The 24,166-nt window shown below is 40.0% G+C and overlaps 1 protein-coding gene across 1 annotated transcript; it reads right to left on the reverse strand.

Moving 5' to 3' along the window:
- Positions 1-21,362: 21,362 nt before the first annotated feature.
- On the reverse strand, positions 21,363-23,721 carry LOC107581378 (C-C chemokine receptor type 7-like). The gene is made up of 3 exons (XM_016266935.1): positions 23,646-23,721; positions 23,407-23,447; positions 21,363-22,625 (listed from the first exon to the last, which is right to left on the reverse strand). Exons 1-3 carry the CDS (start codon positions 23,659-23,661, stop codon positions 21,564-21,566), a joined length of 1,119 nt encoding a protein of 372 aa, XP_016122421.1. The 5' UTR covers positions 23,662-23,721; the 3' UTR covers positions 21,363-21,563.
- Between the last annotated feature and the right edge of the window lie 445 nt (positions 23,722-24,166).

Below are 24,166 nucleotides of genomic sequence, written 5' to 3' on the forward strand. Positions count from 1 at the left end.
TTCTTTTTACTGGTCCTGAAACTGCATCCACTTCACTTTGCTCATCAGTCTGTGAAGAACTGCCCCGCATAATAGCCTGCTGCTGTTTTACCATCTCGTTCTGTTTCACCTTACCGACAGCTCTGCTTAACGTCAAGTCTGAGTCCAGCTGGAGTTTTTCTGAAAGAGACCTGTCTCTTATTCCCACGACAATGCGATCACGTATTAATTCGTCTTTTAAAGGTCCAAAATTACAATGTTCTGCAAGCTTATGGACGGCCGTTATAAAGCTATCAGCTGACTCGCCGGGTTCTTGTTTGCGCATATTAAACTTGGCTCTCTCAAAAATGACGTTATGCTTTCCCACAAAATGGTTATTGAAACAGTTTTCAACTGCAGTGTAGCTGAGCTTTTCATCTGCCGTTAAAGTGGAAGCATTCAAAATATCCTCCGCTTCATCACCCATAAAGTAAATAAGAGTATTGACCTGGAATTCGTCATCTCTTTTGTTCAGTCCCGACGCGACACGGTATCTCTGGAAACGTCTGATCCATTTCGGCCACTCTTTGCCGTCAGCACAGTCAAATTTGTCAGGAGCGCTGACATGAAAACTCTCCGTGTGTGCGTGCGCTGGTGTTTCATTCTCGGACATGATGTAAACAATACAAAGTTCGTTGCAATCCGATAAACATTTCTCGTTCGTCAGATGAGTCTTGGGCGTGTACTCACAGTGTCCATTTATCACATTATGAAATCTTCTGACACCATGTAATAGTAATCAACGACACACACACAGCTTGAAGCGACAGACTGTTTACTTAACTTCCTCCCCCCCCCCACCTTTTTCTATGGGTCCCCTTTTGGGACATCTACTACATTTTCTACTCTGGACGCATCCTTAGGGTTTTGGCAAATCCCTTTGGACCCAAGCTGCATGAAGTTGACCACATTCATAACTCCAGTAGGACGGTTCTGTTTTAATAGACTACCGTTTGGGGTAACTTCAGCACCTGAAATTTTCCAAAGAGAAATGAGCAGACTTCTAACTGGACACAAAGGCACTGTAGTTGTCATGGATGACATACTTGTTTACAGCAAGGACCAAAACGAGCATGACGAGAATCTTGAGGCTGTTCTGAGAACCATCAGAGAGTCAGGTCTGAAATTGAACCGTGATAAATGTCACTTTAACAAATCTGAGCTGCAGTATTTTGGCCACACAATCGGTCATGAAGGAATCAAGCCTGATGCAACCAAGGTGAAGGCAATCACTGATATGCCTAGTCCCACTAATGTGACAGAGCTTAGGCAAATTCTGGGAACAATTAATTATTTAGGAAAATTTGTGCCAGAGCTTTCCACGGAGCTCCAGCCAGTCACAGCTCTGCTGAAGAAGGATGCAATCTGGCTTTGGACAGAAGTCCACGAGCAGGCTCTGAACAAAGTAAAGTGCAAGTTAGCCACAGCTCCCACTCTCGCATATTACGACCCTGCGAAACCAATAGTCAGTGCTGATGCGAGTAGTTTTGGGTTAGGAGCTGCCTTGCTCCAAGTTCACGGTGATGCAGCACGTGCCGTCGCATTCTGTTCCAGAACCTTGACTGAAGCGGAGTGCAGATACTCCCAAATCGAAAAGGAGTGCCTGGCTGGGGTGTGGGCATGCGAGCGGTTTGTCCGCTACCTTCAAGGCTTGGATGAATTTTGCCTGCAAACAGACCACAAACCTTTGGTCCCACTCATTAACTCCTATGATATCGATCGTGCCCCATTACGATGTCAGCGGTTACTGATGCGCCTCATGCGCTTCAATGTAAAAGCAGTGCATGTCCCCGGTAAATGTTTGGTGGTGGCAGACACACTTTCTCGGAATACTCTGAGAGGGCACTGCCACTCAGAGATGGAGGATGAGGTGAAGGCATATGTTGAAGCAGCCGTCACAATCAAAGCTCGATGCAATTAGAGAGGCCACAGAGGAAGATGCAGATCTTCAGGCAGTGATGAGCTTTCTCAACAAGGGTTGGCTAAAGCACATACCCTTCCAGCTGAGCGGCCATTATACCGCTAAAGATTCCTTGTCTGTTGTCAATGGGCTGCTCCTGTATGAGGACAGGATTGTCATTCCTGAGTCGATGAAGGAGGAGGTGTTAAGCCGAAGCCATGAAGGCCTCTCCAAGTGTCGTCAGAGAGCAAATATGTCAGTTTGGTGGCCTGCAATAGGCAATGACATTACCAGGAGGGTCTCAATGTGCACCTTTTGTAGGGCCCACAAACACACACAAAGGAAAGAACCTTTAATCACTACCCCCTTACCTGCTGGTCCCTGGTGCAAAATTGCAGCAGATTTATGCGCGTTGAGTGGTAAAACTTACTTGATAGTCGTAGACTATTACTCGCGTGACATCGAAATAGCCCATCTTCAAACACCATCCAGCTTCCAAGTTATCAGCAGACTGAAAACCATGTTTGTAAGATGGGGAATTCCCAGGGAGCTCGTATCAGACAATGGCACACAGTTCACCTCTGCTGAATTTCATCAGTTCAGTACAGAGTACGATTTTCATCACACAACCTCAAGTCCTCATTTCCCCCAAGCCAATGGAGCTGCAGAGAGAGCAGTTCAAACTGCAAAACAGATTCTCAGCCAACCTGACCCTCATATGGCACTGATGTGCTACCGGGCGACACCCATTGCTGCAACTGGACTAAGCCCAGCCCAGATAATGACAGGTCGACTAATTAGAACCAACCTGCCCATGCTTGAACCCATTGATTACAAAGCAGTCGAGTGGAAGGATAAGGCTGCAAAGGAATCCTACAAGTTCTTCTATGATCGGAGACACTCTGCTCGTGTTTTACCAGAACTCCAACCTGGGGAGAAAGTTCTTGTTAAACTGGACAGTGAGAAAGGCTGGAAAACACTAGCTGTGGTGCTGAACAAAACATCTGAACCAAGATCTTACATGGTGCAAACACAGAATGGAGCTGTCCTACGCAGGAACCGTAAACATCTGCAAGTGATGCCATTGCAACCAGATGCCACTGGGTGCAGTGAACCTCAAGGAGGGAGGAATTCAGGCCCTCATGGTGCAGAAACTGAACGTTTAAAAACTCCTGTGGTTGCTCCTGCTGCACCTGTGAAAGCACCACCAGTCATAACTTCAAGTGGAAGAGTTGTGAAAACACCAGCTCGTTACTTAGACTAAAATCAGCTTACAGAGACTCATTGGGGTGTTGTTTTGTTCTATTGTTCTTGTTTGGGAAAACAAAAAGAGGGGAGAGGAAGAGAAAGATTAAGAAGAAAATGACAAGAAATTTTATATGTTGTTAATTTCTTTAATTGGTAAAAGGGAAAAAAAGAAAACACAAAACAACCACAGTTATGTAGTTTCATTGTGTTGCACTTGGTTATTATGTTAAAAGAAAATATAATGTTCTTTTTCAAAAGGGAGGGAGATGTGTGGAACCTTATGTTGGCCAATCAAATTGTACCTGAATTGGCAGGGACTCCACCCCCTTATATAGGGAGAGCCCGGGGGAAAAGGGGTGTGTGTTTTACGCAGTTCACTGAATTGTTAAGCTCATGCAGTCTATGATAAATAAATGCCTAATCGTTAAATAACATTGTTGTTCCCTCTCGTGACACTGTGTAATGAAATTGCATATAATTGGCAGCACATTACTTAATTTTAAGGTGTTTAAACCCTCTGCTGAATACTTTTCTGCTTGTTGACTGCTTACTTATTCTAGGTAACTTTTGATTAATCAAATACACTATTAATCATATGTGACACCCATCTTAACCTGCTGATTTGCCCTTTTGAGGTTTTAATATGATTTGTATTATTGTATAAGAATAAAAGCTATATCTGTATTTATTAAGGTTGTGTGCTTGAGTCTCCTTGGCTATTGATGCTCAAATAATTTATCTTGTCTAGGCAGGAACCTGTTGGTCTCTTCTTTTACTCCTTTGACTTTCATTGGAGTGTTACAACTTGGCGTAGTTTGGCAGTCTGGACATTGGGCAATAGCAGGGAAGATGTCAACTACACAATCTGCGCAGTTACCATCTACATCTAGCGAGCAGCAGCAGGGAACAGATAGTGCTCCTAACATATCTCAGAGTCAAGCAACAAATGCAAACATGGTTATGTTTCCTTTTATGATGGGAACACCATGGTGTCAAAAGTTTAATGGAGAACAGGGGACTCAGGCAAATAACTTTAATGTCTGCGTATCATACCAGTCCTCAATGTTTAATATATATCCTTATTCTGAGGCGCAGAAAGTTTCAGCTTTAGTAAGTAATTTGGATGGAGAAGCAAAGAGGGAAGTGTTAGCTTTGCCAGCAGCACAGCGTGCAACATCCGAACAGATATTAGCGTTTTTGAAAGTATTTATGGAGACATGGCTCCCCTTGCAACCCTTCGTTCCCAGTTCTTTATCCGTAAGCAAAGGACGGATGAGAACGTTAGACAGTATGCTCTGGCACTTCAGGAATTGAGTAATCAATTGGAAAATAGGGGGGATGGAACCATTAGGGGTAACATCTTAAGGGATCAATTTATTTTAGGACTTTTGGATGTAGGATTGCGTAGGGAACTTCGGGGTATGGTTAGAGCAGCACCAGACAGTTCTTTTGTAGAGGTCAAACAGGAAGCCATTCTACGAGTAGATGAGTTTGGGGAGGTGCGGCAGGCCGTAGCTGCAACAGTACAGTTAAAACCAGCCCCAGATAAAGCAAAATTGGTTGAGGAAATTAAACAGGAGGTTTTCTTGCAGTTAAAAGGAGAAATAAAGGAAATGGTGGCTGGAATGATTAACGAAGTTCGTGAAGGAGTACAGAATTTATTGCCTAACAGTGAAAGTGCAAGACTTAGGTATGAGTCCAGGGGAGGATGAAAAAGTTCAGACCAATTTGACCATCAGGGTAGACCTATCTGTCGGCACTGCAAACAAGTTGGGCATATTGAAAGACGTTGTAGGTGGGTGGAAGGCGCTCAAGGGCCTTTAAACTTGTAGAACCAACTATGCAGGCCCAAACAGTGGGAATGTTAGGTAGTGGCTAGTCAGAAAAGAAAGATCATTTAGTAGGACAATGTCCAGTGGTGGATGTGGTGATACAAGACAATGTCCAGTGGTGGATGTGGTGATTCCATATATTGGGTATATTGAGGTGGATTTCATTATATGCGGCAAAGTAATACCAAAAAGGGGAGTGCTTATTGTTAGAGACTCGAATGGGTCATCATATCCAGGATTGATTGGAATGAACGTAATTAAAGAGTGTGGGAAAATTGTAATGACACAGTCTGGAGATGGTTGTTTAGGTGTAGAAAGTGAAGTACAAGTCAAGGTGTGGAACCAAATGTTTTCTGTGTGTGAGGACTTGTTAAACTTTGTTGATGAGTCTGGACAGATAAGCACTATTCACTGGCCGCAGGGAAAAGGAAAAATAATACCAGCACAGTCAGAGGTGGTGATCGAGGTATGCGCATGTGTTCGGCCTGATAGAAAGGATTATGTGGGCTTGGTAGAATCATGTCAAGATGATGTATTGCCGGGCCAGTTATTGGTAGCCCGATCATTGAGTGCAGTTTCAAATGGTAGTGTTATGGTCAGAATCTTAAACCTTTCTCCAGTTCCGGTGACGCTTTTTCAGCGTTGTCGGTTAGGTCAGATTTCTGATGTTGAGTTGTGTCCAAGGGTGCAGGGAAACGTAGAATTAAGACCATTGGATAATGAGACTGTGGAGGTGGGGGTGAGACAAAATAGTGTGCAGGATGCAAAACAAGAACACTTGCCCTGGCCTGTGGCTGTTTCTTTAGATCCACTGCAATTTAGCTCCAAACAACAAGAAATTATCTCTGAATTGTTATCTAAGCATCAAAAGGTTTTCTCAGAACATGATGAGGATTATGGGCATACTGATAGGGTTTTACGTGTAATACCAAGAGGTGATGCAGCCCCAATTAGAGATCGTTATAATAGGATTCCACCAAAATTGTATCAAGAAGTAAGGGGACTTTTAAATAACATGCTTGAAAATGGTATTATTAAGGAGAGCTATAGTGGGCAGCACCTGTGGTGCTTGTCAGAAAGAAGGACGGCACCCTTCGTTTCTGCGTAGACTACAGGCGGCTGAATAGTGTTACTCATAAATATTCATACCCTTTGCCTAGAATTGAGGAGTCACTGGCTTCACTGAAAAAATCTAGAGTGTTTTCAACGCTAGATCTAGCACATGGGTATTGGCAGGTGGGTGTGCACCCAGCTGACAAAGAGAAGACCACTTTTGTGACGCCGATGGGGCTATATGAATTTAATCGGATGCCGATGGGGTTATGCAATGCCCCAGGAACTTTTCAGAGACTGGTCGGGAGCTGCCTGGGGGATCAACATTTTGAAACATTATTGTTCTATTTGGATGATTTCATAGTTTTTCCCCCTCCTTTGAGGCCCACATTGCCCATCTAGATTTGGTCTTCAGTCGTCTGGGGGACTTTGGCCTAAAGGTCAAACTCAGTAAGTGTTCACTTTTCCAGAGTCAAGTTCATTATTTGGGCCATGTGATTGCAGAAGGAGGGGTGTCACCAGACCCAGAGAAGTTGCGGGCAGTGGAGGCCTGGCTAACCCCTCAAAATATTACTCAGTTGCGTGCTTTTTTGGGCCTGGCAGGGTTTTATAGACGTTTTATAAAAGACTTTGCCCAGATTGCAGCACCATTGAACTCCATGTTGTGGGGGACATCAAAGCGACGTACTCGACCAGCCACAGGAAAAATAAATGGGTGGGCATGGGGAATGGAACTGAAGGAGAGTCTCCTACAAGCACTCCCATTGGCATATGCTGATTTTGAATTGCCATTTTTGTTGTACACTGATGCCAGCCAGACAGGGTTGGGAGCAGTATTGGCCCAGGTCCAAGAGGGGAAGGAGAGAGTCTTTTCCTACGCACGTAGAAGTCTCCGACCAACGAAAAGGAATGATAAAAATTACAGCTCAATCAAACTGGAACTTCTGGCTTTAAAATGGGCTGTAGTGGAAAAGTTTAGGGAATATCTTGCTGTGTCTCCCTTTACGGTTGCACAGATAACAATCCTTTGGCTCATCTGAATACAGCAAATCTGGGTGCAGTGGAGCAACGATGGGAGGCCCAGCTTGTGGGATTCCAGTTTGAGGTGCGTTATAGACCGGGGCGGACAAATGGAAATGCTGATGCCCTCTCCAGGTGGCCTGTGAGTGAGACTCCGGCCGGGCCCACAGAGGATGGAGCAGTCCCATGTGGTGAGATCGGATATGTTGCACCTGAAGTCGTCCGGGCCTGTGTCCATGCCTTTGTTCCAGTCACTGAGGACCTGGAGGAGGGTCACAAGTTCGAGACAGTGGTACATACAGATCAAGGAGACAGAGTTGGTCCCAGTCTGTTGGCCGAGTGGAGGAGGGCACAGCGGACTGATCCAGCGGTATCACAATTGTGGATCTATATGGACAGAGAGAGAGGGCCCTCTCCGAGAGAGAGAGAGCAGCGGAAGATCGGTCTACTCAAGTGTTGTTGCGACAGTGGGCCCGCCTCTGTGAGGATCCGGGACTGCTGCGCAGGGAGGTATGTGATCCAAAGACATTTGATAAATGGAAGCAAATAGTGGTGCCGCAGTGTCTGCAGTCGCAAGTCCTGGAATGGGTGCATGACCACACAGGACACCTGGGGCGGAAAAGACTCTGGGTTTGGCCCATCGACGTTTCTTTTGGCCAGGGCTGGTACGAGGAGTGGAGAAGTGGTGCCTTCAGTGTGTTCGATGCAACCTGCACAAGACTCCTGCAAATAAAGTGAGTGCCCCTCTTGTATCTATACAATCAGAATACCCTCTTCAGGTAGTTTCTGTTGATTTTTTGTCACTGGAGACTGCACGCAGCGGGATGTGTAATATCTTAGTTATGATGGACCACTTCACTCGTTATGCAGTTGCAGTGCCCACTACGGACCAGACGGCTGTGACTACTGCAAGGGTGTTGTGGAAATATTTTATACAGTCATTTGGAGGGTTTGATCAGTTGTACTCCGACCAGGGCCCAAATTTTGAATCAAGGGTCATTAAAGAGCTATGCTCATTGTATAATATCAGTAAGTCTCATACGACTCCCTATCACCCATCAGGAAATGGACAATGTGAACGTTTTAATCGGACACTGTTGAGTATGTTGGGCACTTTAAAGGATGATCAGAAAGACGATTGGGACCAGTATGTGGCAGAATTGGTACAAGCCTACAATAATACCCCTCACCCTTCTACAGGCTATACCCCGTATTTTTTAATGTTTGGCCGTCATGCAAAATTGCCGATTGACATTATGCTGGGCCGGGGAGATGGATTTTTGGGGACAGTTGACAGCTGGGTTCATCACCATCATAAAAGATTAGTGGCTGCCTATAATCAAGCCCAAAAACAAATTCAGAAGGCTCAATTTCATCAAAAGAAGGGGTTTGATCGTAAAGTTAAAGGGGAACCTTTGTTGATGGGGCAGAGAGTTATGGTCCTAAATAAGAGGGCCAGGGGACGGGGTAAATTGGATGATAAATGGGAACGAAATGTGTATGTTGTCAGGTCACAACCTAATCTTGATTTACCCGTTTATGTTGTTAAGAAGGAAGGGGTTGATGGTGAGGAGAGGGTGTTGCATCGCAATATGTTAAGCCCATGTAAATTTGATATAGCCTTGCCCTTAGAAGAGAAAAGTGTTGAGGTTTTACCTTCTGATTCTAACATTAATCCTGTGAACTGTAATTGCTGTATGTATCCTTGGGTGGGAGGCTGTTTTACAGGTCCACCGGCACCCCTACAGAGGGATGGAGGAGTGACCTCTCATATGGACATTGTTGAGACATTACAGACTGCATCGAGGGAATGTCCCTCTAGCCCACCTGTTTCACAGACTGAGTATTTGAAGCGGTCTACGCGGGCCACAAAGGGCCTGTTGCCTCTACGTTATAGGATGTGAGGTATTTGGGAATGTGTGGACACATTTTGAGTAGGGGGGGTGGATGTAAGCCCTTCGTTTTAGGCAAGGTGAGGGGCGACAGTGGTTGTGCCCGTATTATCCGCCTTGCGTCTCATTAGGGGAAAATAACAAACACAAACACCTGTGCTGCATTTCTAATGGAATCAATAAAGGTATGAGGTCTGTTGTTGTTGGGGGGGGGGGATTTGGTATGCGAGTGCTGCTGAGCTTCTTGCCGAGACTACCGTGCCGGGACGTGGGTTGGATGTTTCTCCGCGATGTGTGTGAAGCGATTAGGAGGGATAGTTTGTAGCTCTGGGTTTCCCTAACTAAAGTTCGGCGGCCGCTGGTTGTTTTCCCGAACGCTGTACCCCATGTCCGGTAGCGGGTAAGAAGGCCAGCAGCCCATTATCTGCCTTTATGATTTACTAAATTGTGTGTATCTATGAAGTGTCTTATTCGCCGGGGAGTTCTGGTTTAATGCGATTAATTAATTGTTACCGGTCCCCCAGCGATTGTATGTGTGTTTGTGAGTGTGTGTGTGTGTATAGGGGGTATTAGGGCAGGTTATTATCTTTCATGTGCCATTGTTCATGTTATTTTATATTGACGACGGCTTAGTAGTTAGCCAGAGTGGTTTTGGCATGTAGTGAGTGCCCTGTTGGGGTGTATTGAAGTGTGTGTGATTTAACTGATGCACTTATGGATTTTTGTACCTTTTGGTGTTTGCTGTGTAATGAAACTGCGTATAATTGGCAGCACATTATTTAATTTTAAGGTGTTTAAACCCTCTGCTGAATACTTTTCTGCTTGTTGACTGGTTACTTATTCTAGGTAACTTTTGATTAATCAAATACACTATTAATCATATGTGACACCCATCTTAACCTGCTGCTTTGCCCTTTTGAGGTTTTAATATGATTTGTATTATTGTATAAGAATAAAAGCTATATCTGTATTTATTAAGGTTGTGTGCTTGAGTCTCCTTGGCTATTGATGCCCAAATAATATATCTTGTCCAAGCAGGAGGCTGTTGGTCTCTCCTTTTACTCCTTTGACTTTCATTGGAGTGTTACACAAGCACACCATATGCGCCTTCTCTGAACACATGTAGCCTATAATGTGACTCTGACGTTGCGTCACATGAGCGTTTGTCTGCATGACAGGAGTTTCATTACATTCTTTTTTTCTTCCTAAATTTGCATTATTTTTTTTTTTTTTACAATCATGGTTTCTTTGAATTTATTGACATTTTTGCTTTTATTGTCAATTTGTGTGTGAATTGTCACTAAATAAAAAAAAAAAATTGTAATGAGTTTGTTTCATTACATTGCAGCACGTATCCATTCACACGATTCTTGTTCGCGGGAAAATGTGCAGAAGTGTGTGTCCAGAAGACTTGATTTTCAAGTTATCTGGGGTTATGGTTACATAAGTAACCCGAGACGTTTTCCCCGTCAACACCTGAAGCCGACAGGTGACTCACAAACGAGAGCTTATAATTACGGTGGTTGCTTTACACTCACGTGACTGAGAGGAATGACAATGACCGGTCTTGCACAATATATCATAACTGTACAACATCTCGTAAACAAAGCTTCTTGAAAACGTGCCTGCTTTTCAAATGAAAATACACATCTGTGCAGTTTTATCAAACAGATCCTCGCCTGCCATACAACTTCTGTTAAAACGACCTACTAACATTCCAAATGACCTTTATTTGATTTGTTTTAAACTCAAATATTCTATACTCAGTCTGTTTCTGGCAATTCCCTAAATTCCTTTTATCTCCCTGTCCCCACTGCAGTCTGATGACAGTCAGCATGAAATGGAATTCACTCTGTGAATTATCTAAACGCTTATTGTGTATAATTCATCCCTTTTAATTTTACTGACCTTTTTGACCTTGTAATGTTCAATCAAAATGTCATAACTGGACCTTTCATGTGAAAACGGCAGACTTCTATGTTACAGCCCCAATGTAACCTACAGAACACGCCTGATTTGTCATTGTGACTCTGACTAACAAGTTAAGACTGCTCTGAGCTAGTATCAGAGGCGTTCCTGATGCGATGTGACTTTGGTTGTATGCAGTATGGGAAATAACACTTGTCATAAGCTAAATGTGATATTTAAAAAAAAAAATTATTAGTATTTATTTATTTGCAGTATATTGTTTTATATAGCATTCTAATTGAGGAAAGACACTCAATTTAGTTGAGCTTAACACAAACACAAACAAGCTCCAGCATTTTAAAGTTGCCATTTAGATGCAGCTGAATTTAGAATGCTGGGATACATTCATACCAAAAACACCAAAAGGCCCTCGTGAAAAATGAGCACACTTATTCATACATTTAAAAAGAGTACTTTTACGAAATATAATTTAAAAGAATATACTTAAATGTAATGTTTTTGGACACTTCAATTTATGCCATTTACAATGAAAAGAAAGTGTTTTATAGTTTAAATTTGTTACAGGCAATTAGTTGAATTTAAGAATGTACTTAAAACTTTAGTGTACATTTATTGTACACTAAAAAAAATACTTAAATGTCATTTCTATTGAAATGTGTATTGAAGAGCTTTGGTGTTGCCGACTTTGCGTCTAAAATATTGAAATGTGTATGCAATGTATTGAAATATATTTGTAAATACACATTAGTGCATTTAAAAATAATACCTTTAAATCTAATTCTAAATGACACAGTTAAAATTATAATCAAGTACTTTACATGTGCTTTAGTATTTTAGTAAACACTTCAAAATAAGTATTCTTTAATGCATGACAAAAGATTAAAACATTAAAATGTACTTTAAAGTTAAACTTTGAACTTGAACTGAAGTATGTAAAAAAAAAAGTCATGAATTTGCTCTCTTTAAACACATTTAAGTGGCCTTTTATTTGATTATTATTAAATTTTCTGCATGTACAGATGAACACACTGACCCAACACAAACCAAAAGGAAAGCCATGAAATGTAATACCCAACCTGAAAAATTCAAATGGTTTAAAACTCTTCTAACGCCATTATTCCCCTCAACTAAACTCACACAAATGCTATCCCAGATCTTTGCGCCGATCCTTTACTTTGAACTGCTACACCACTGCAAGCCTCAGAATTCAATTCAATGCTGCCCTTCAAGGCAACAAACCAATTGTGGACTGTTCTGATAGCAACGGACAAAAATCCTTGCTTTTGAAGCCATGTTCTTTTTCATATTCAGCACGTTGTCTCTCCTAACTAGCCGTCATTACAGGGTTATCACCTCTACTGTTGGCCAGTTCATAAATAGCTCTAGGGAGACCTAATGTAATATCAATCTATTAATAAAACAACATCTGAGATCTAGGTGTTGATTCTGTTCTCAAAGACTGTGAAAGAATGGCTGTGAGAAGCGCTGTGAATGTATGTTCTCGCATGACCTTTAGGTATTTAGCCTATTAACCAATACAATTTTTGTCCATATTTTTTTTCTGGCCTCAAGAATAAAAAAGGCTTAAAAACTTCCCACATTGTTTAAAATATGAATGTTAGGTTTTACATAATTACAAGTTTTGCTCTCAGGCTCAAGAAACTCCAACTGTAGATTTGGGTGACTGCGTCCTTCCCATATTATTCCTTGGTATTCCTTGCTGAACTTCCTCTACCTCCAACACATTTTATTGTTTCCTGTGCTGTCCCTTACTCTCAAATGTTGCTGACATCTACTGCTCAAATGTAGAACTGTATCGTAATATGCTCAAATGGTTGCCAGCGTCAAAATTATTTTATGCAAGAGTGCGCTCTAGTGGCTAAATGTTGGAACTGCGGCAAAGAGTGTAACGACATAATGGCATGATTCAATGTTTTTTTTTTAAAGCAACAGTTATATTTTGCAACTTATGTTTCATTAAGTAATAGATTATTATTTCTTTCTTTCTTTATTTTTTGCAGTGCTACATCAATTCAAAACTTTGAATGTCAGAGCTAAAAATAGTCACTTGTGAAGGTTCCTGCGCTACCATCAGCCAATCAGCATGCAGTCATGTCCAGTGTTGGAATTGACTGGGGGCTGGGGGGGTTCCCGGACCTCCCATAAGCATTAAGGGACCCCCCATAATGCCCAAAAAAATATACTTGGGCGGGGTCCCCTGGTTTTTCAATAAAACTTTAAGGTAACACTTTATTTCGATAGTCCACTTTAGACATTCTATTAACAGTAAGTAACTTTGCAACTACATGTCAACTAGCAGTTAGAAGAATATTAGTAGACTATTTGCTTAATATCTTCTAACACTTTCTTTGTCAACTTATTCTACTAACCCTAAACCTACCCTAACAGTCTACTCTGAGAGTTAGTAGACATGTAGTTGCAAATTAATGAGAATTAGTTGACATGTAGTTGACATGTAGTTACAAAGTTACTTATAGTTAATAGAATGTCTAAAGTGGACTATCGAAATAAAGTGTAACCAACTTTAATGCTTAAAATGAAGTTTTGATTGCTGTATTAAATTTAGACCTGCTCATGTTACATATTTTTATTTGTAAGCATTGCTCATTATAACCAATCACACACGATTGACTGTTGAGCTTAGGAATGCAGTAGCCAATCAGAGGCGTTCAGATTAGTCATGGCTGAAACCCCAGAGTTTTGTTCAGACTGAAACTTGCGAATTCCCTCATCATAAGCAACAAAGTGCCGATGTATTCATTTATCATACCGTGTATGGACAGCTTCATTGATTATAAGAGGAGTTATGAGTGCTTAAACACTAGCTAGACTGAATGCTCATTTAGAGTGTGTACTGCATGATTCAGTATAATAAAATGCATTTAGAATGCTCCCAAAATTCAACATATGGGAGCAGAAAATGTATATATTTATATAATTTCATATAGTTGATCAATATTACACGACGAGTGCCATTTTTTCTCAAAAATCACAAATGTGATATTTATTTTATACAACAATTTAATAAATAAGAAGTTAATATAAGAGACTTAAGTTTTAGACACCATATCTCACATATTTCACATTTTTAAGTACCTTTATATATATATATTTTTAAACAATTTCAAATATCAGTATTAGGGGGACCCCCCAAGAGCTTTGACACAATTCGAACACTGGTCATCTCAACATTGCCATGTCATTTTCCTGCAAATCTACAGTGATTAGTCACATGGCATTAACAACTTTGCTTAAAGGAGTCATATGATGCGATTTCTAATTTTCCTTTCTCTTCGGAGTGTTACAAGCTCTTGGTGCATAAAGCAGATCTGTAAAGTTGCAAAAACTAAAGTCTCAAATCCAAAGAGATATTCCTTATAAACTTTAAGAGTCAGCCACACCTACCTAAAACGGCTCGTTCTAACACCCCCCCCCCCCCCCCCCCACCACCCCCCCCCCACCCCGGGGTCGTCACATGTGGTTACCGCAGGCATCACAATATGGTAAGGGACGTAACATTTCCGTCACATGCTTGAGGAAATCGGCACTGGATAGCTGGCCAATCAGAGCACACCTCGCTTTTCAGACCAATGAGCTTTGTAAAAATCGACGCATTTCAGAAAGGCGGGGCATAGAGGAGAAACAATAATGTACAGTATGTGGAAAATAATGTGTTTTTTTTTTACTTTAAACCGCATAAACGCATTTCATTACACCAAATACACCAAATAATGTTCTTTTTAGCAGCATCATATGACCCCTTTAAAAAAACAGTATGCCCATGAGCAAAGATACAATATTTAAAATTTTCCACTTGTTTAAAAGTGCCGGCATAGTCTTGTTGAAGTTACTTGGGTGTTAAAGTATTACGTAAAGGTGAATGGTTCCCTTAGTCACAATATTAACCTAACATTAAGCAGTAAGACACCAGCATCTACCCAGCTGGGGCTGGTTGCATAAAAGGTTTAGACTAGTCCTAAAAGTTAGTCATCTAATACTGGTCATACTTTTTAAAATTAGATTATAATTTTAATTAGAAATAGATTATTCTCAGCTGAACCAAAAAAAGACTGCTTACCCCTTTGCTAACTACTAGTTGGTCAGACTAGTTTTTAAGACTGCTTAACATAGAGGATAATGCAACTGGCCCCAGATGAAAAGAAAAGGCAATTTGGATGGCAGTCCTTTTATAAGATAATGCTGAGAATAAAGCAAGACAAACACATTTGGTAAAATTACAACTATTGATAAATATTTCTTCTTTCTTTTTTTCCAAGAAGGTGCAATGGCACTTCCTCAACTTGAGATCCCCTTGCTCATGGGTATTCAGTTCATACTGTTGTTGAGACCAGTCCTAAGCCCTTCACTAATGACAATCCAAACCCAAATTGTGCAAATGTAATATATCTACTATAATATCATAACATTTTTGTGAAAATAACCTTGATCCCTTGGCACTTATACTGTATAGCTTAAACAGTGCCAGCAGAGCACACAACTCCCAATATTCTCAATATTCAGCTGCAATACAAAGCTGTCACTGGGGCAGTACCCTTTCAAAAGGTACTAATTTGTAGGATTGCACTTTGGGTACTAATATGTACCATTTTGGGGTAACTAAAGTGCAAAGACGTACCTCCGTCTGTCAGTGGATCAACAACTTCCTGACAGACAGGCAGCCTGATTCTGATTCTGATTCTTTTAGCTTTTGTACCTGACCCAGTGACAGCTTTGTAGCTCTTTTGTTCTTCAGTAACTTTGTTCTTAAGTAAAGTGTTTTTGTGGGTTGCATATGTAATTTAAACCAATTTTTGGCCCGTATCTAAAAATGAATAAATGAAAACTGAATTGAGCTGTATGTTGCTTTTCTGCAAGCAGGGCATTTTAAGTGTAACACAGACTCACCACAACCACATAGTACCATGTGACCACAGACGATGAGTCCTCTTTACAAACTAGTAAGTTGGGTGAGAAACCAAAGAAGGTAATAGTTCACAATTTCCTGCAAGTGAACAATGTTCTATGTTTGCATTCTGTGTTTGTAGTTTCTAAATCTATTTCTCCTGTTCAGTTTTTAGCTTAGCGTTACATATATTTTGCACGCAACTGAAGTGGGTGAAACTATTTTGTTGTGCACATGTTTCTAACACTCAAAACTCAAGTCAGTTATTTTAAGAAAATTTTATTTATTCAGTTTTATAACATCTCAGACAGAGTAAAGAAACTTAGTGGATAGTTAGCCTTAAAGAGGTCTCATTTTTGAAAGCACGTGTAATATACAGTATATTGATATTGAGAACAAGATATTGAACACAAAATGGCTACATCATATAACAAAGAGTGATAGACATTTCTCAAAGAGCAATCAAAAACAAGAAGTGAAAAGCTTATTGTTACAAAGCAGGAAATTTGCAGTATGTCAGTATATGGCACCATACAGTCCTCCACAGGCACATTGATCTGAATGGAGCTTATGAAGTGATTTACCACTATGTAACAGAAGTAAATTGGCAAAACTTTATTGGGGAGAAGGCGGGTAAGTTACTAGCCTGGCGTATTAAGCAGTTACAAACTGAAAGAGCCATAAATTCCATACAGATAAAGGAGGGTGAGATAACATTTGATCAAACTGAGATAAATGAGATATTTAGGAACTACTATCAGACTCTTTATAGCTCTGAATATTCGGAGAGTGCCGCAGAGAGACAAAAAGCTTTCCTGGATACTTTGGACTTTAAGTCCACAGATTTGGGTTTCATGGTATCCCTTGAAGATGACCTAAAGTCTGAGGAGCTGTTTGAGGCCATTATCAATATGAAAGGAGGGAAGACCCCAGGGCCTGATGGCATATCAATAGAGTTATTTAAAATTTTCCATCATAAATCAATTCGCCCCCTTTTGGATATGTACCAGGAATCCCTGAATAATGGGGATTTGCCTCCCTCTCTGAATACTGCGGTGATCACGCTGCTCTTAAAACCTGGCAAGATGCCAACTAATTGTGGTTCATATAGACCAATTTCTCTCCTGAATAATGACTTAAAGATTCTTTGCAAGGTGCTAGCAAAGAGATTAGAAATACATTTGCCCAAGCTTGTTCACATGGATCAAAACGGCTTTGTTTGGGGGAGGCCAGGTTTGCATAATATTTGTAGAGTATTAAATATATTACATGAGAAATCTAATATTTGCGATAATGCACTACTCTCATTTGACGCTGAAAAAGCGTTTGACAGGATTGAGTGGCAGTTCCTGTTCAAAACTATGGAAAGAATGGGGTTTGGGGATAAGTTTATGAAATGTGTCCGGATCCTGTATGCTAACTCTTCAGCGGAGATATTAACAAATGGAACAATATCTGCCCCTTTCAGGCTTTACAGGGGAACACACCAGGGCTGCCCGCTCTCTCCCTTGCTTTTCACCTTTGCGATCGAACCATTGGCTATGGCAATTCGTAATCATACACATATTTCGGGTATTACAATTGGCTCCTCAGAACACCACATTTCATTGTACGCAGATTATATAATTATATTCTCTTCCAACCTAAAACAGTCTATCCCAGCATTGCTAAATTTGATTGAAATGTTTGGAGAATTCTCAGGATATAAAATTAATAATTCTAAATCTGTGTTGCTGTTCCTCCATAAGGCAGAAAGGCTTCTCCCCCCAGTTCAGTCACCCTTTACAATCTCACAAGAAGGTTTTACTTACCTTGGGATTAAAATTACACCAACCGTAAATGAAATTGTATCAGCAAATTATAAGCCCATATCAGATTCTATAACTGGTCTGCCTAACAGATGGACAAAACTCGACATTTCATTAATTGGCCGTGTTAATATATTAAAAATGTCAATCTTACCCAAATTGTTATATCTCTTCCAATCCATCCCCCTCCCTCCACATTCCTCTTTTTTTGTCCTAATGAAAAAAACTTTCACAAACTTCATTTGGAACAACAAGCGCCCTCGTCTCAGGCTCTCCTTGCTGTACTTGCCTTATGATAGAGGAGGGTTAAACTTACCAAACTTAAAATGGTACTACTGGGCAGCTCAAATTAGAGCAGCAATGTTTTATTTTGAGAAAGATTATCCTCCGACCTGGGTATCCATAGAGGCTCACTCTATTCCAATTCCTTTGAATTTATATTTGTATTCAGCTGATGCTAAGAAGTTAATTAAAGGTACTAAAAATCCATATACCAGAAATACTATAACAGAATGGTTTGAGGCTCTTGTTCATCTAGGTGAATTACCACAACTCTCGCACTTTTCACCAGTTTTTGGTAATGAAAATTTCCATTCTGGCAGAGCCGATCCAGGTTTTAAAATCTGGTCAATTCAAGGTATTAGTAAGGTCTCTGATCTCTATAATGAAGGAAACTTTATGTCCTTTGAAGAAATTAGGACAAGGTTTGGAATTCCGCAAAAGCACTTTTTCAAATATTTGCAATTACGTAGCTTTATTCTATCAAGGCAAGGCCAAAGTTTGGTTGAGCCTTCTCTTTCTACTTTGGAAAATATTACACTTAACTGTTTTAAAGGTAGAGGTCAGGTATCTGTGTTATATAAACAGTTTGTGGCCAAATCTAAAGAATCATTTAATGACAGACTTCAAGCTGCTGTTTTTTTTAAGGTTATTGAGTTATTGTTGAGTTCATTTTTGTATTATTATAGATATATATCTTTTTAAATTTGATTTATTTATATATATATATTTTTAATTCAGTTATAATGAAAAATGTAACTGTTGTCTTAACCTGTATGACAATCTTTGAAAATTAAATTGTTGTTAAAAAAAAAAAATTGGCAAAACTTTTGATGTCGTTCTGGAATCTGTTCTTCAACAGATAGGAGCATTCAGGGTGAAAACGTCGTTGTGGTTTCAGTGTCCAGGCCGACAGAGGATCTTCGTTTACCGCAGTGGGTGTACATGAGGTGGCTCTTACTGATACATCCCAAGTCTTTCATTAGCTTCAGGAGATCATTGCGAAACTTTACCCCAATGAAGGCATACAGGAAGGGGTTTACGCAACAGCGCAAGAAGGCCACGGCTCTGGTCACATCCAAAGCTTAAAGACGACCCTTGTCCTTGTTGCAATCCGTTGTTTCCTGAGTGGTCACTCCCATGACTACATTGTAGGGTAGTTGACTGAACACAAAGACAGATACCACTGCAATGATGACCTTGAAGGCTTTATTCCTCTCAAAGTTCTTGGCTTGTATGAGGGTCTTGATGATACAGATGTAACAGAACCCCATGACAACTGCTGTAAGTATAAAACCCAGGACCATCTGACTTACCAGCATCCTAATGTGGTAGTCTTCATAGTTGTTGCCATTTGCCATACAGGTGCCATTGATGTTGACTTCAGAGAACACCATGCCAGGTATCGATGAGCTTTGTAAAAATCGACGCGTTTCAGAAAGGCGGGGCATAGAGGAGAAACAATAATGTACAGTATGTGGAAAATAATGTGGTTTTTTAACCTTAAACCACATAAACACATTTCATTACACCAAATACACCAAATAATGTTCTTTTTAGCAACATCATATGACCCCTTTAAAAAAACAGTATGCCCATGAGCAAAGATACAATATTTAAAATTTTCCACTTGTTTAAAAGTGCCGGCGTAGTCTTGTTGAAGTTACTTGGGGTTAAAGTATTACGTAAAGGTGAATGGTTCCCTTAGTCACAATATTAACCTAACATTAAGCAGTAAGACACCAGCATCTACCCAGCTGGGGCTGGTTGCATAAAAGTTTTAGACTAGTCCTAAAAGTTAGTCATCTAATACTGGTCATACTTTTTAAAAATTTAGTTACATAAAAAAATGATTATTCTCAGCTGAACCAAAAAAAGACTGCTTACCCCTTTGCTAACTACTAGTTGGTCAGACTAGTTTTTAAGACACTGCTTAACATAGAGGATAATGCAAGATGAAAAGAAGGCAATTTGGATGTCAGTCCTTTTATAAGATAATGCTGAGAATAAAGCAAGACAAACACATTTGGTAAAATTACAACTATTGATAAATATTTCTACTTTCTTTTTTTCCAAGAAGATGCGATGACACTTCCTCAACAAACCCAAATTGTGCAAATGTAATATATCTACTATAATATCATAAAACTTTTGTGAAAATAACCTTGATCCCTTGGCACTTATACTGTATAGCTTAAACAGTGCCAGCAGAGCACACAACTCCCAATATTCTCAATATTCAGCTGCAATACAAAGCTGTCACTGGGGGAGTACCCTTTCAAAAGGTACTAATTTGTAGGATTGCACTTTGGGTACTAATATGTATTTTTAAAGTGCTAATATGTACCATTTCGGGCTAACTAAAGTGCAAAGACGTACCTTTTAGCTTTTGTACCTGACCCAGCGACAGCTTTGTACCTCTTTTGTTCTTCAGTAACTTTGTTCTTAAGTAAAGTGTTTTTGTAGGTTGCATATGTAATTTAAACCAATTTTTGGCCAGTATCTAAAAATGAACAAATGAAAACTGAATTGAGCTGTATGTTGCTTCTCCGCAAGCAGGGCATTTTAAGTGTAACACGGACTCACCACAACCACATAGTACCATGTGACCACAGACGATGAGTCCTCTTTACAAACTAGTAAGTTGGGTGAGAAACCAAAAAAGGTAATAGTTCACAATTTCGTGCAAGTGAACAATGTTCTATGTTTGCATTCTGTGTTTGTAGTTTCTAAATCTATTTCTCCTGTTCAGTTTTTAGCTTAGCGTTACATATATTTTGCACGCAACTGAAGTGGGTGAAACTATTTTGTTGTGCACATGTTTCTAACACTCAAAACTCAAGTCAGTTATTTTAGGAAATGTTTATTTATTCAGTTTGATAACATTTCAGACAGAGTAAAGAAACTTAGTGGATAGTTAGCCTTAAAGATGTCTAATTTTTGAAAGCACGTGTAATATACAGTATATTGATATTGAGAACAAGATATTGAACACAAAATGGCTACATCATATAACAAAGAGTGATAGACATTTCTCAAAGAGCAATCATAAACAAGAAGGGAAAAGCTTATTGTTACAAAGCAGAAAGTTTTTGTACAATAAGTCGCTAGTAACACTGCACAGCAAAATTTGCAGTATGTCAGTATATGGCACCATACAGTCCTCCACAGGCACATTGATCTGAATGGAGCTTATGAAGCGATTTACCACTATGTAACAAAGTATAAAAAAAACTTTTGAGTCTTCATAGTTGTTGCCATTTGCCGTACAGGTGCCATTGATGTTGACTTCAGAGAACACCATGTCAGGTATCGATGAGCTTTGTAAAAATCGCCGCGTTTCAGAAAGGCGGGGCATAGAGGAGAAACAATAATGTACAGTATGTGGAAAATAATGTGTTTTTTTAACCTTAAACCACATAAACACATTTCATTACACCAAATACACAAAATAATGTTCTTTTTAGCAACAGTATGCCCATGAGCAAAGATACAATATTTAAAATTTTCCAAAAGTGCCGGCGTAGTCTTGTTGAAGTTATTTGGGGTTAAAGTATTACGTAAAGTTGAAAGGTTCCCTTAGTCACAATATTAATCTAACATTAAGCAGTAAGACACCAGATGTCGTTCTGGAATCTGTACTTCAACAGATAGGAGCATTCAGGGTGAAAACGTCGTTGTGGTTTCGGTGTCCAGGCCGACAGAGGATCTTCGTTTACCGCAGTGGGTGTACATGAGGTGGCTCTTACTGATACATCCCAAGTCTTTCAGTAGCTTCAGGAGATCATTGCGAAACTTTACCCCAACGAAGGCGTACAGGAAGGGGTTTACGCAACAGCGCAAGAAGGCCACGGCTCTGGTCACATCCAAAGCGTAAAGACGACCCTTGTCCTTGTTGCAATCCGTTGTTTCCTGAGTGGTCACTCCCATGACTACATTGTAGGGTAGTTGACTGAACACAAAGACAGATACCACTGCAATGATGACCTTGAAGGCTTTATTCCTCTCAAAGTTCTTGGCTTGGATGAGGGTCTTGATGATACAGAAGTAACAGAACCCCATGACAACCGCTGGAAGTATAAAACCCAGGACCATCTGACTTACCAGCATCCTAATGCGGTAGTCTTCATAGTTGTTGCCATTTGCCGTACAGGTGCCATTAATGTTGACTTCAGAGAACACCATGTCAGGTACCGAAAAGATCACCGCCATCACCCAAGTAACCAGAGAAGACACCTGTCCGTAAAAGACCGCACTGGAGCGACAGCGGTGAGCAGAGACGGCCTTTGTTATGGAGAAATAGCGATCTACGCTGATACAGGTGAGAAGGAACATGCCGCTGAAGAAGCTGACCTTGTAGATGGTGAACATGGCCTTGCATGGATACAGACCCAAATGCCACTTGCTCATGAAACTAGCTGCCCAGAAGGGGAGAGAAATTGCAAACAGCAGGTCAGCCATGGCTAGATTGAGCAGGTAGACGTCAGTCATCGTCTTCAGCCTCTTGAAGTAAAGGTAGGTTAGGATGACCAGAAAGTTTCCCACAAGGGCCAGGAGGCAGATGATGGTGTAGATGGTGGGCAGGAACCAGGCACGGAAGGAACGGTTGGAGCCTCTATCGCACATTAATTCAAGATCGCTGTAATCCACCGTCTCTGTGGAATACTCATTCTCTGTTTTGTCTTCCATGTGGTATTCAGCAGTCACATTGGACCAGCTTATCTGAAATAAAGGTAATGCAGATGCTTCACAAAAACCATGGAAAAAGGTATCATTATCATCAGTCTAAATCTGTACATGATTCCTGTTTTACGATTAACTGTGTAAGTGTTTGAAAAACCCATTCTGCTATACAAAGGTGGATTTGAAACTAGGTGTGCAGACAAACAAACAGTCCTCCGGAAGTATAATGAATAATTCTCACAAAAATGGAAATTCTGGCATCTTGCAATAAGGTTCTGTTTGTTATACATTAGTTGACATGAACTGATAATGAAATAAAGTCTTCTAAAGCATTTATTAATCTTATTTAATGTTATTTTCAACATCTACTAAAACATAAAAGTTGTATCTGTTGATATTATTTAATGGACCTGAGCTAACATGAACTAACAATTAACAACTAAGATTAATGAATACTGTAACAAGTGTATTGTCATCGCAAGATAATGTTAATTTAAGCATTAACCAACGTTAACTAATGGAAACTTATTGTAAATTGTTACCAATTTACTTGTTTCTGTAGCATACAAAAGATGTCAGCCTCAGTCACCACTCATGTTCACTGCGCGCAAAACGTGCAATGAAAATGAATGGTGACTGATTTTTTCATTCACCCTCAAATCTCCTTCTGTGTTCCACAAAAGCATGTCAGTCATACAGGTTTAAAACTATGAGTAGAGCAAGTAAATAATGACAGAATTTTAATTTTTGGGTGAACTATATTCTCTGAATTTAGAGGTTAAATGAAAGTTGAGTGCAGTTTGTTTAATTCATGAATTACCTTTATTTGGCACGACCATATCAGCAGCAAAGGGGAAAAAACTGTCAATAAAAAATGCAATGTGTCAGAAAGTACACAAAATAATAGATTTCATTAAGTAAAAGGTTAAAAGAAAAAAATAGAACTACACTAAAAGACCCTTTCTCTTCTTTGACCAAATCCTGTAAATTTTTATAGATTTGTAAAGCTATTTGATACATTTAACAGCGTTATTCAACAGGTTAATTCTTTAGGCTTACCGGTAAACGCATGCATGATTTAAGACTTTCTCTTTGAATGTTTCGCCAGGACTGCTAACAACACAGTGAATACGAGAGCTTTGCATCTGCTGTGTTAAAAAGGTGAAGCACCACTTTTAACTTTGAAGCCAAGACCAGAGGAAAGGGTTTTCACCACAGCCTGCACTGTGTTTCATGAAAAACAACTTCATTTCTTACCTTTGTACAACCATATACTTGTCCTCAACCATAAATTCATCCAATTTTAAATACTTTCCTGCTGTTCATTAAATTAAACCAACCAGTAATAATTAAAAAACAAATTATCTATTTGCAATCTTTACTGTCTGCATATAATTTCTGCTTTAATTTCTTAAACATTGTGAGTTTAAACAAAATAGTCATTTACTAGACACAGATACACCGCCCATGGTAAAACGGCCTTTATACAATGTGACCCAGTAGATAGGGTATCAATTTAGATGCTATACCTTTATTATGATGACTCAGATATATGATCAGATATGCTCTGATTATTCTGT

Source organism: Sinocyclocheilus grahami, unplaced genomic scaffold, assembly GCF_001515645.1.
Source record: "Sinocyclocheilus grahami isolate Dianchi unplaced genomic scaffold, SAMN03320097.WGS_v1.1 scaffold34.1, whole genome shotgun sequence".
Classification (NCBI taxonomy): Eukaryota; Metazoa; Chordata; class Actinopteri; order Cypriniformes; family Cyprinidae; genus Sinocyclocheilus; species Sinocyclocheilus grahami.

Bases quoted from the DNA above. Each gene is read 5' to 3' on its own strand.
- LOC107581378 (XM_016266935.1), bottom strand. The intron at 22,626-23,406 runs GTAATTCATGAA...CCTTTATTTCAG, and splicing joins TATGGTCGTGCCAAATAAAG to ATAAGCTGGTCCAATGTGAC.